This window comes from Mesocricetus auratus, unplaced genomic scaffold (genome assembly GCF_017639785.1).
Source record: "Mesocricetus auratus isolate SY011 unplaced genomic scaffold, BCM_Maur_2.0 Super-Scaffold_4256, whole genome shotgun sequence".
NCBI lineage: Eukaryota > Metazoa > Chordata > Mammalia > Rodentia > Cricetidae > Mesocricetus > Mesocricetus auratus.
In genome coordinates this window covers 121,734,437-121,747,973 of record NW_024429182.1, presented here as the reverse complement: position 1 = coordinate 121,747,973, position 13,537 = coordinate 121,734,437, and the positions used below count along the sequence as shown (strand labels likewise).

The 13,537-nt window shown below is 45.4% G+C and overlaps 1 protein-coding gene across 3 annotated transcripts in view; it reads right to left on the bottom strand.

Moving 5' to 3' along the window:
- Window positions 1-13,537, bottom strand: part of Sv2b (synaptic vesicle glycoprotein 2B) — a 185,665-nt gene that overhangs the window by 27,264 nt on the left and 144,864 nt on the right. For all 3 annotated transcript variants that reach the window (XM_040730190.1, XM_040730193.1, XM_040730195.1), the window contains exons 5-8: window positions 7,739-7,872; window positions 6,438-6,527; window positions 1,081-1,191; window positions 172-260 (exon numbers count right to left, since the gene is read on the bottom strand). In XM_040730190.1, the coding sequence (XP_040586124.1) occupies window positions 172-260; window positions 1,081-1,191; window positions 6,438-6,527; window positions 7,739-7,872 (424 nt within the window). The remainder of the gene's footprint in view (window positions 1-171; window positions 261-1,080; window positions 1,192-6,437; window positions 6,528-7,738; window positions 7,873-13,537) is intronic.

The following is a 13,537-nucleotide window of genomic DNA, read 5'->3' as shown; positions in this document are numbered from 1 at the left end:
CTAAGGATTCTTGTTGGCATAAGAGAGGTTTCTGTCACAGAAGCTGCTAGAGGGGGCTGCTCGAGACTTGAGGCCCAAAGCATCCACTCTGATGCCAATCGCACTAGGCCAAGCTATAATCCTCAATCTATAGGCCAGGCTGTGGAGGCACTGACATGAGATGGAACTTACCTTAATGCCATGGTGAACCAGACCACAGCCAGAATCAGGGTGTTCATTCTGTAGGGCCCCATCACACAGTACAGGGCGTTATCCCAGACCTAATCCACATCAGAGAAGGACAGTTAAAGGAAGGGACAGGTGACAGGGAGAGCACATTCCTCCAATTTTCTAGTAAAGTGCCTAGGACATCACAGATCAAGGGAATAGCCCACCCTCTACCAAAGGAAGAAGTCTTGTCTACATAACAAGGCAAACCTACTCCTTCTTTCCTGCCAGCCTTGAACACCAATGGCCCTGTAGTACTCCCTCCTCCTCCCCGGGGAACATGGAACCTGGGTTAATGTGAGCAAAAGCACACCAAAGCATTCAATAACCTCTAGCAGTCATTTCTACACCTCCCCCACCCCCCCATGAGACCCACGGTCAGGGTGACACTTTAAATGTTTATTGACCATAAATCATGAACCCACTGAGTCTCAGCAGAAGCTAACCCGCTGCCCCGCTCAACAGCTGTCTTGGTCCTTCCCTGAAAGACTCCTGGAGAAGTGGACTCACTGTCTATGATTCCTTCCCAAGGCCAGTTACAATCCCAGAGTCATTTCTTTTAGCCACATCTTCCTTGATACGGATTACTTAAAGAGGAGTTACTAGAGAGAGGGATGCTTGCTTAGACTACCAAAGCCTTGGCCTTGAGAAAGAACAGTGAGGCGGAGACACAGGTTTAAAGCACTCGCATCTCTAGGCACAGGGCAAGTTCAGTGGTGGCCCTGCATGGAGCAGACACCTTCCTCGGGCCGTGTCCCCTCAGTATGCTGCCTTAGTTTAAGGATGTTTGTGTGGTCTTTCTTCTTCACCCACTGAAATAACAGACTCCCATGGAGCAAGCCACCCCTCCAAATACATGTTCACAGACTGTACCTGCTTGAAAATGGTCATGAACCTGACCAGCCAGCGCTGGTACCAAGTTCCGGTTGAACTCTGGATCTCAATGAATTCATCCATTTGCTTGGGTGTTTTGATGTGGGAGACCTGAAAAGCAAGAATAGGCGTGGCTAGCTCAGCACCAATTATCTTCAGGTTTTTTTTTTGTTTTGTCTTCAGTGTTTAATGTAATTGACTTTATTGAATTATCTAGCATTTAAAGGGTGTTTGACAATCCCCTAGCTATGATTTTTAAATCAAAGATTTACATGGTAGCTCTCATGAGAGTTAAGCTTCCCATATGGGTAAGTCTAACTGTAAGCAAAATGAATCCTTCAGTGCATAAAGCCATTGAGAAATGTATATTATGAGAACTATAATATGTTGTTCGACAGAAGATGATGTTGCCTTAAAATTCACACTTGTATATCATCCCAGAAGTTTAGAATACGGGCAGGCAACAGTGTCGGGAAGGGACACAGCTACTTAAGATGTTCTTGAAACACAACAGAATGATGGGAATCATGGTTTCCATGACATCACAGTTTCCTTGGTACAAATGAGTTTTGGAGTCAGGTAAAGTAGAATGGCTGTGTGTGTCCCAAATTCACAGGACCACAAGATAGCTGTGCTCAATAGGCCAGATGCAGCTCTATTGATCATCTAAGAAAACATTTGAATATGTATAAAACAGAGCTGATCCCTCCATCTCTTTCTTCAGCCAATGGACTGAAGATGTGAAGATGCAGAAGAGAAACACAGATGTGACTGGGTAACCTTCAGGATGGCCAGGTGCCCGCTCAACAATGTGCCGACAGTCACATCTGTGCTCTCCGGGCCTCCTGCCTGCACAACTTTGGAAATGTTCTTTTTCCTGGGGTTAGCCTGGTAAACAAGTCTCTGCAGAAGGACTTGGTGACAGTAGATGGAGCAGGGCTTCAAATCATCTCACCCCGTGGACATCACAGCACCGGCTACTGCCAGAGGAGACCAAAGGGAAAGGGTGACATCCAGTTAGAAAGCCCCTTACAAACACACTCCAGATCACCGAAGTAGCCACTGTAGTATAAATTTCCTTTGCTTGTTCCTTGGGGAAAATAACACCCTGTTCCTGAGCTTTGGAGAGTGGGCGTGTTGATTTCAAGCACACTGCTGTAATTTACAATTAATTAGAACACTTTCTTTGCTGCCACGGAGAAGAACATATGGCCTGTGTTCCCACTTCCCCTGCAGAACACAAGTTCTTTGCAGAATTCTCCAAGGCCCTGACCTTCCAGAGGTTTCTCTGCTGGGAAAGCTTCTGGCTGTGGCTGTCCAAACCCAAGCTGCAAAGTCTGCACTCATGGGTCATGTGAGAGGTGGGCGCTCAGCCTAACAAATTGGAGCTGACCTGCTCTTCCGCTTAGGCTACTGAGCACACTATGAGTGCTTTACTGAGGGGACACACAGGAGCCAGCTGGTGGCCCCGACCAGTGGGCTAACAGTATCCACCCCCTGCTGATGGCCAAGGTCAGCCCCACTGCCTGAGGTCTGTCAACTCTCTGTTCCTCCTTCCCTTTTAACTCCCCCTTCCCCTCTCTTCCTTTCACCTTTTCCTCCTCTTCCCTTTTTCCTTCCTTTCCTTCCTCATTCACTTCCTTTCTTCCCTCTTCCTGCCTTCTTCTCTTTCTCTTCTATCTTCCCTCTGCCCTTCTCTCCCCCCCTTTCTTTTCTCTTTCCTGGATTATCCAGTTATCCACTGCAGCACAGCTCATGACCAACAAGGCAGTTTGGAACACGGAACTACAACCTTTTAGTTCCACTTTCCTATTAGGTAAAAACCGCCAAAAGCAGATGTGAGACCTCAGGTCTAGGAGGCGGCACGCATGCTGGGGTAAGACACAACCCGGCATCTGGGAGCCCCGTGCATTCCTCTCCATGGACTTTCTTCCCCGGCATAAGCAAAGGTCTGGAGTAAACGGTTTAGCTTGTACCTTTAGACCCGGCATGCTTGTTGCTTACATCATCTCTGACTTCCAGGAGGAGTGGAGGAACTAGCAGAATGCCCCAACCTCTCCCTGGGAAAGGTTTCCCCTGAACTCCCACGGTGGGATCCCAACCACCTCCAGGCTGCAGCTGCAGACTCACAAGTCACTTTCTGGTCAGACAAAAGTCTAATTGTAATGTGAACCGGAGCTTATCTCTTTGCTCCTTGTCAAGTGAGAATGTGGGATGGCTTTTCTATAAAGGACAGCCGGCCGCACAAGCCAAGCCAGTTTTCAGAAGTATTCTTATGGAAGCCACGGCCCCGTTGCCCTGGGAGAGGCCTGGGTGAAGGGTTACCAAGCCTAAGCAGAGACTCCCGAGAGTTTAGTCCTTGTGAATGAAGGAAGCACGGAAAGCGCCTGCCTCTGGAGAGGAGCTTTCTAGCATGACATCTCTTAGGAGAGTCCACAGTTGTGATAAATCTGCTGTGAGTTATAAGGGAATCCCGGAGACACACTCACATTTGAAAGACCAGTTGCCTGCCATGCACGAGCCAGGGAAGTTTTCCTGTTTTCCATCATGTGGAGCATGGTGGGGGTGGGTGGTGGGGAGGGGACTCAATTCACAAGAAGAGGTAGAGAAGGGGAAGGCCTGGAGGAGAGGAAAGGCAAAGCTATGTACTCTGATACAATTTCCATTATCGCCAACTTTTCGGTAACACCACTGAATTCACAAGCGCTTGCTGCAGGTGGTGGGAGGTGGTCTGGACGAGATGCGCTCGTCACCAGGATGATGTGGTCCAAAGGCCACTGCAGCTGAGATGGATTCGGAGAGCAGAGGCAGAGAGATAGCGATGGAAAACATCTCCCAGGGTGCACCAGGAGCTTGGACTGCCCCAGGCTGCGGAATGGGACGGAGTGGAGGGCTGCTGAAATAATGGCATGGGCAGTGAGAATGTCCTAATGCCTGGCCTCTGTGACTGTAGTCCACTTGGGCACCACAGTCCACCAGGGAAAGAGTGTGTGCTTAGAAGACTGGGCGGGCCATTGACCCTTAACATCTTCATTTGGAGTGCTTCTGTTGTTTGTGCTTTATAATAAATTTTAGTAATGAAAGAATTGGCCCCATAAAAGCACAAGGAAAAGTATCTAGGAGAACAAACAGGAGTAATGGAAGGGGAAGAGAGGATGGGGTGGGGAAGATGGGGGTGTTGCTAATACACACAATAGACATGTTTAGCAATATTGTAAAGTAAAATCAAAAGTCTATTATTTGAAATAATTTAGGAGCATTAGAACTGGGCAAACATGCCATTAAGCACTTTTCTATAAAGAGTATAATGAGCTAATTTATGCAAAATATATGTCATAACATTTTTCGTAACTGCTAATATTTTGTAATACTCCAAGGCAGGCACTGTTTCGGGTGCTTTGTTTAATCTCTGTAGTAACTGTCTTCACAGACACATTGTCTGCCTTTCCCATGAGGAAACCCATGTGCCACGTGAGAATCCAGGACTTTAAAAGCAGCACATAAGCAAGGAGACATTAGCGAACAGGAGTTAGGTGATGCTCATCCAGGAGGGCTTCTCGGAAGAAATGGATTTGACGTGGGTCTGAAAGGACCTTCTAAGTGCAGGTGTGAAGAGCTACCTGTAGCGAGCCTTGCTTGTGTCTGGTTACAAAGCATGGCGAGTAGGCGCACAGATCTCTCTGTAAGGGAAATCTTCCTGGAAATCGCCACTTCCTGGTTCCTAAACCCAGGCTAATAGCCAGTGGTGATAGGGTGTAGAGAAATGGGCAGCCTGCTACTTGTGGTTTTGAAGAGTAACATGACTCTAATGAGAAGTAACTTGAGAATCATCTCAAGGTTGTATTTAAGTATTTAGAAATATATACATGTGCATATATGTATGCACTAACAATTAATGGGGGGAGGCCATGAATTTGAAAAAGAGAAAGGAAGGGTACATATGAGAGGGTTCAGAGGGAGGAAACGGAATAAGAGAATGTGGTATTACAATCTCAAAACGTAAAATAAATAATAAAAAATCAATGCCATTAGAGTCAGTAATTCTTTTCTACAGAAATGACAGGAGCTGCACAGATGAAAAGGTTCATCACCATGATATTTCCAGAAACAAGGCAATAAGCGAGTGTAAATGAACCTCTGACATTAGGGACATGTTAAGAGCAGTGTTAATGTTCTGAGCACTGACATTCATTAAAATGATGGCATCATTCATTAAACCCATAGTGGGAGAGGCTAATGGGGAGAAACACTGGCTGTGGATTCTACAAGGCAACATTCAAAGTACTAGCGCATGCTGCTAAGTACAATACACACAACTTCATGTGGACTTTTGTTCAGAGGACTGTATGATCTTCTTTTTCTAAATTCACTCATTTTTACTTTGTTTGGGGGGCTGTCTTTTGCACGGAGCTGTGTTTATGCACCCCATGTATGCCTGGGCTCACAGAGGCGAAAGAGGGGATCAGGTCCCCTGTAACTGAAGTTACAGTGAGCTGTCATATAGGGGCTGGAAATGAAACCCCAGTCCTCTGCAAGAATAGCAACTGCTCTTAACCACTCAGTGACATCTCCAGTCACACAGTTTTTCTTCGTTTCCTGATTGTGTGTGTGTGTCCACTGCATGCATGTGTGCCTCTGTGTGTGTGTGTGTGTGTGTGTGTGTGTGACTGCATACACACTTGTGAATGTTAGAAGGTAACTCTCAGGGGACAATTCTTGCCTGCCACCCCGTGGGACCCAATGATGGAACTCAAGTCATTGCGTTGTATGCAAGCGCCCCTACCCTTGGAACTGTTTTGCCCACCTTGTCAGCTCTGGGCGGTTGTTTTTCTATTATAGTTTAATAACATTACCTAAGGAAAAATCTAGAAAGACAGCCACCAACGTGCAAAGACTTAGGCTAAGGGGACTTGAGTTTGACTCCCCAGAGCCCACAGTAAGAAAGCTGGGTACAAAGGTGTATCTTTACAGTCCCAGCGCTAGGGAGGTAAAAACGGGTGGATCCCTGATGTCTGCTGGTCATCTAGCCTAGCCTGTTTGTCAAGACCCAGGTAAAAATGACAGACCCTGCCTACAAACAAAAAACAAATGAACAAGCAAAACAAGGTGTAAGGTGACTAAGGAAGATAGTCAAGGTTGACCTCTGGCCTCTATACGTATCCACACAGCCACACATACATATGCACCCCCACACACACACATACACACACAGTGCAAAGAATAATTCTAATGAAGGGATCTTCCAGGTATGGAAATAATGGAAATATTAAAAGAATAATTTTCTTTTGATAATGTTGATGTTCCACAAAACCACACAGTGACAAAGTGCTTGGTTGGCTACTGGCTAGCACACTTACCGTGAACACCTTCTCGGGGGTCCCCTTAGCCCTCATGTTGGTGTCATGGACTTGCTTGAGAATCATCCAGGCTTCATCATGTTTTCCCATCTGGAAATCCAAAGATAGTGACATGAAAGCTCAGGGCTGCTTATGCCTTCTTTTCATTCGGATGGGAAACCCCTCTACCCCTAAACAGTGCTCTGCGTCCGAAGTATTGGACATGGACATGGACCCATTAGCCACAGTTGAGGACTACAGCAGCCTATAGCAAGTCCCCAGTCTGCACTGGAAGGACAACCAGGTTGTGACTTCAAGGTGTAAGTGGCACATGTTATTGTCACTCTGAATAATTACCGTCAGTGTGAAGTTGAGTAGATCATGAGGAAGGAGCCATGTTCCTCACTGATGAGACAAAGCAAAAATATAGTATAGTATATGTGAGGTCCTAAGTACTGCCCCACACTGGCCCTGCACTGCAAAATGGTCTTGTTCAAGGAAGGCTGTGCAGATGGAATTAGCTAACACTACCTCATCCTGGGTTCCCTAACCCAGTTTGACTGCAGTCCTTGTGATGAACAGGGAAGGCTCTTAGCCTGCACATTACAGAGGGAACCCAGCCCTGCTGGTACCTTCATCTTGTGCCTCTATGTATGGAACTTTGAGACAAATTTGCTGAAGTCACTCTCTGGTACTTTCATAGGGCATCCATAAGAAATGCATAGATATAGGATGCATTTTGCAGTGACCCTGGTTAAAAAACTTTCCACTGCGTGTGACCATTAAGCAGGATGCAAGAGGGAACTCAACACAGATCATCATTGCAGAAATCAATGAGGAGGCTGATCTGGGGACTGAGGCTGTGTGAGACTGAGTGCTGTCCCCCAAGGCCAGCTCCCACTGCCTGAACAGAGATTCCAGAGTTGAAAAACACCAAGATTATCAAAAACTTTCTAATAGGTACAGGCCCTGCAGAGCTAAGTCCTAGAGGCCCTGTGACAATGACAAGATTTATCAAAGAGCTCACTGGAGCCACTCATGGGGGCCAGGCAGCATACAAAATGTGAAGGATCTCCTATTGAGGGCTCTGTGAGGAGGTGGCAGCATGGGTCAACCTAGGAGAGTCCCTCAGGACCCTCCTAGGCTAAGGGAGGGCCCCTGCATGTTTCACCGTGAGATCCAGTCCCTGACCTGCCTCCATCGCCAAGAGGAAGGGAACCAGGCTGAGTGATAACCAAGGTCACCAGCCAGGGAAAGCATGCGCAAGCAGTGAAGAGACAGAGTGAATAAGGCCAGGACTCCTGTACTTGGTGAAGACTCACCTCCAGCAGGAACCTGGGGCTCTCTGGCATGAACTTCAGTGCCACCATGGACACCGTGCAGGGCAGAGCACAGACGATGACAAACACTCTCCAGCTGTGGAAGTGGTAATTGGTCCCCATGCTGAAGCCCCAGCCTGGAAAGAAGCAGAAGGTTTGTAGGATAGGCTTGCCCTCTACAGATGAAACTGAAGACAGGCACTCAAGCGCAAGGACACTCATGCCGTTTGGGAGAAGCTGTCAAAAAATGCCGACTCCCTGGCTGTCTGGGATCAGCTGGGAGTCTTCGTTTTGACAAACTCTGAGTACTGGGCCTGCCTGACACAGAACCTTATATAAACGTAATAAAAAAACAACATCCCCCTGTTGAAGAGAGAGAGGAAGAATAGTACAAACCGGGGAGGGGGGTCAAGGTCATGACAGGGAAACCCACAGAGACTTTAGCTTGTGGGAGCTCACAGACTCAGGACCCACAGCTAGGGAGCCTGCATGGGACTGACCAAGGCCTTCTGCACATGTGTGACAGTTGTGTAGTCTGGTCTGTGTATCAGGCCCCTAGCAGTGGGATCAGGAACTCGCCCTGGTACTTTAACTGGCTTTTGGGAACGCATTCCCCATGCTGGAATGCCTTGCCCAGCCTTGACGCAGGAGGAGGAGCTTGGTCCTACCTCAACTTGCCATGCTTTGTTGACTCCCATCTGGATGTAGATGGAGGAAGAGTGGATAGAGAGGAGAGGTAGAAGGTATTAGAGGGAGGGAAGGGAAGGAGAAGAGGGAGGGGAAACTGGGGTAGGTATGTAAAATAAGTGAAAAATTAATAATCATAAAAAAGGAAAGGAAAATAAAAGAAAAACAACATCATGGTAAACATGGGTACATGCTTACAATTTCAATAATCAGGTTACTGAGACAGGAGGATTACTAGAAGTCTAAGACCAGCTTCATCTAAAAGAAATAGAATCAGTATAAGTGTTTTTTTCGCTTTGACAGAGTCTCATATAGCTCAATTTGGCCTGGAACTCACTGTGTAGTTAGCCAAGGATCACCTTGAACATCATTATATAAAGCATTTATTTTAATATTATGTCTATGAGTGTTTTGCCTACATATATGTGTGTGCACCACATGCATGCCTGACACCTAAGGAAGTCAGAAGAGGGCATCAGATACCCTGGAACTGGAGTTATGGATGGTTGTAAACCACTATGTGGGTGCTGGGAATTGAAACCTGGTCATCTACAAGATCATAACCACTGAGCCATCTCTCCAGCCCCAACTATGAATTCCCGATCCTCTTGCCTCTGCCTCCCAAATACCGGAATCACAGGCATGCACCACCATTCCCAATTTATATGGTGCTGGAGATAAATTCAGGCCCTTGTGTATGCTAGTCAAACACTGTACTAGTGGAGCTACATTCTCAGCCCTGTATAGACATTTAGTTTTGAATGAAAAAAACTGTTAATTAAAGATTTCTACAAACAATGGCCTAGAAGGCATCCACACTGGATGCCCTTCTCTTCCTAGTGAGCAAGGGGCCATAGGCCAAATGGTAGACACACACACACCTCAGACTCTCATGATGAAAAGGACTGCTCTTGTCTGGATCACAGTCTTCCAGTGGGAGGGATTTGGGGGATTCAGGAGATCCTCATGGCATCAGCCCAGAGCATGATGGCTCAGGGGTCACCAGTCCCTCCACCAGCTCCAGGTGATTCCAGTGAGAAGGTTTCATAGCCACACTTTGGAAAGCATTGCATGTCCTGCCATGACTGCATATATTGTCACAAGCAATCATTCTTCTCCACTCAGAGGAACCTCACTACCATTGAAAGGGGAGGTGGAGTAGGTTCTGTCAGTCATTGTTGTGCAAAGTGTGGCTAGATTCTTCTTCAGAGGCTACATTTGGAAAGCATTTGAAAGACTTTATTCGTGTCTGTATACTCATCACATGAAGTGATGGCTTTCAACATGACATTTTCATTCAAACACGTCATATACTCCGTCTACATTCATATCCCACTGTCCTGTCATGCACCCCCTCCCTATAGTCCTTTCCTTCTCCCGAATTATCCCCTTCTACTTTCATGTCACACTTACAAAGTTAAATCTAGACTGTACATATGAAAGAAACATGCAATATTTGTCTTTCTGAGTCTGGCTTACTTTACTTATGATAATCTCCAAGTCCATTCATTTTCTTGCAAATGCCATAATTCTGTTCTTCTTCATGGATGAATAAGTGTTCACTTTATATCTGTACTACATTTGCTTTATCCATTCTTCTGTTGATGAACGAACATACAGGATGGTTCCATATTTTAGCTACTGTAAAGCATGCTATGGTAAATCCAGATGTGCATCCCCCTCTACAGTATGCTAATGTATAGTCCTTTGAGTAGACATCTAGGAAGGGTATAACTTAATCATAGGAGATCCCTAGTTTTATTTTGTTTTTCTTTGGAACTCTGTTGTGATTTCCATAATGGTTGTGTTAGTTTACCCAAGCACTAATTTTTTAGTGTCTTCACGGGGAGCCAACTGACTGCTTTTAAGGAGCAGCAACACAACATGATGGGAAGAGCTTGGGCTTTTGTAGTCACATAGGTCAGAGTTCAAATCCTGACTATATCATTATCTTAATAGTCTTCTCAGCTACAGAATGTAGGCAATGGTCTTCTGCAAGCTCTCTATGCCTGCCCATTCCTGGCAGCCCATAATGCCTCACCTGCTTCAAGACTAGATTCAACATTTTCAGACTAGCTACGTGACATTTAGTGTAATAGCTGCTGGATAAAATGGATGGATTATTTTTGAAAAGCAAAGACTGAGGTTACAATGCCCCTCAGGGCTTATCTAAAAACAGCCCAAGCAGTGTTTTAATAGATAAAGCTTGAGAAATAAATACACCCACTCCTAACATTTAGAAGATAGTAGCTACTTGGATACAAAATGTATAGATCTTTAGTTTAGAAAGAACACTTTATGGCTGTCTCTGGTGGTGGAAGGCTTACACCTTGAGTTTTCTATGACTCTCCATCATGGTTCATCTTGTTTATTCACAGTAGACTCTAACCCACATCTGCTGTGCCTACAGACATTTCCTCCTGAATGCACACTTGAACAATGATAGCCAAGCAGAAGTCCAGGGGCTGAGGTGTGGCCCCTTAGACACATGTGACCACAGCAAGGGCACTCACACCTCATCCAGTACACCCCATAGAGCGAGGGCACTCACACCTCATCCTGCCTCATTCAGTACATTCCATAGAGAGAGGGCACTCACAACTCATCCAAAACACCCCATAGAGTGGAGCCTCTTTTTGCATAGTTTGGTCTCTCCTTATCTTACTGGGGTTGGTTTGTTCATTTTAATTTTAATTAAAAAGTCTATACTTCCTCCTAGGAGTAGCACTATTCAAGGGAAGATAAAAACCATAGCAGTATCTGCACATCCCCCACTCAGGTCCATACACAGTTCTGGCATCATTAGAAGTAAAGTTGATGAAAACTTGCCAAGAGTCAAACTCAAATGGACACCCAGGAAAGAGGGACAGACTTTTGTATATTTATGCAATATTCTGCACCAGAAAGATTTCCTTCATTATAATATGTGTGAAATATCTAGCATCTTTATTCCCTCATGCTCCTGTGGTTTTCTGGTGATTTCAGCCATCTGCATTCACTGCATTCATTAGGCACATCTTTGGGGTCTTAAATTGGATAAAATGAAATGGTGAACTTCTTCCAAATATTTGGAACAATATTAATTCAGAGGCAGGGATTGTTCTGCTGGCTGATCTGTCAGCTTGCCCTACTTTTCTCTGTCAGGATTTCACAAACATCTGGTGGGGATGACTACAATGAGAGTGTGTCTTATGTCATATCCCATTTGGTTTTAGTTTTTCCTGGGCTGTGCCCATGAGTTCTCAAAAAAAAAAAATAAATAAAGACTCCAGCTTTTGTCATTTTCTCTGTCAGTGAATCGGTTGCCCAAATTTCTGGAGCCAAGACTCCCACCACTCATTCTTACAAAAGTCATGCATAGGCAAGCATCAGTCTCCTTCCCGGAGTCACCCTTCACATTTGTTAGAGAACTGATATTGGGAAACACCATCAAATGTCTGTTCACTGTACTTCAGACATCTGGTCCCAGTCAAAACGATGCCTAAAGTAAATTATCGCTTTTGCTGTATGCTGATTCTACATCTTTCTCTAAGCTACTGTCTGCTTTGATTAAACCTCTACTGCTAAACTGAAATATAAAAGTCACAGATTTCATACAGGCATATGAAAAAGAAGGATCCTATCCATTTGGGGTGAAATGTTTAGCCACGAGCTCTGTTGTCAGACAGCGGGGAGCAGACAGCAGCCATGCGGTCCCTCTACACAATCTCCTTTGCTTCTCATCTCAATTTTTCACTGAAGTCTTAAAAACCAAACTTTGGTGGTCCATGTCTGCAATCCTAGCACCTAGCAGACAGAAGCAGGAGGGCTGCCACAAGTTCAAGTCCAGTCGGGGCCACAAAGTGAAATCCTGTCTTAAAAAAAGAAAGAAACAAGGCATTCGGGGTGTGGTGTGGTGTGGTGTGTGTGTGTGTGTGTGTGTGTGTGTGTGTGTGTGTGTGTAAATTATAAATTAGTGCGGGTTGTAATGTCTAATGCCACTCTCCTATGCTCTTATAACATCCATTCCTGCCCCTTCTTCCCCACATCCCCCACTGTGTGCCAGACATGTGACACGGGTGAAACTAAGCACTCCATTAATTCCATGGGTGGGGAAGGAAGTACTTTTCACTCATCCAGGACCTGCACCTTCCAGTAGAAGGTGACAGGTTGACATAAGAGTGGGTTTTAAGCTCATCCAATCAGAGGACGTCATGGCCTTTCTGTTGTCTGTCTGAGATGAGGACAGGTTTCATTCGTACATGTCCTCTGTAAACAGATGGGATAGAATGACGACTGTGTCCAGGAGATAAGCTAACTCCAGTTCTAAGCTCACCTGGAAAATCTTCTCAACACTGTTTGCCCCGCCCCCAGTGCCACCATACTGCAGGCTGAGGGGAGTCTATGGTGAATTCCTGTCTCTTCTCTCTGTTTTGTGAGGGATATACAGCCAGGGCTGCAAAGACGGGGTAGTATGTCCCGCATTGCACAGAACCACTAATTTCACTCAGATACTATTCAGATTATTTTAGAATAAATATTTGTTTTTATTCAGATTTATCTGCACCCAAAATGTTTTCCAGTAAGTGGAAGTCATTCTATAGTGCTAGTACATTTGGATCAGTTAGCAGAGGAAGTGGTGTTATATAAAGAATAATGACTAAAATCAATAAAGAAGTAAAAATAATTTTGGTTCTCAGAACCATATAACCTAATCAGTGGAAAAATTAAAATATGCATCTGGTGAAGGATAGAATGGCCTCCTGGTAGGTGTGTGCAATTTTATATCGACAGAATTACCAGGAAACTCCTCTCTTTCCCTCACTACCTGCTCATAACTTCCAAGGCTTCTAATGATATATGATCTAGTAGGCTCTCAAATATTAAAAATGGCCACAACTACCTGATGGTCCCAAGCCCCTTGCTTCTGTTTTCTAGACTCCCAGCTGCCTGAGCGTCCCAGCACCCATTCAGTAGCATTTGTTACACTGCAGATATGGGGATTACAGAATGTGAGTGGAGGTGATACACTCCACTTCGTGACCTGCCCTTAAAAATCCTTCATGGACCTGATCTTGCTCCTCAACCTGAAGACTTGAGGAGTCAAATACCACAGCCCTGTCACAGGATAAGGGA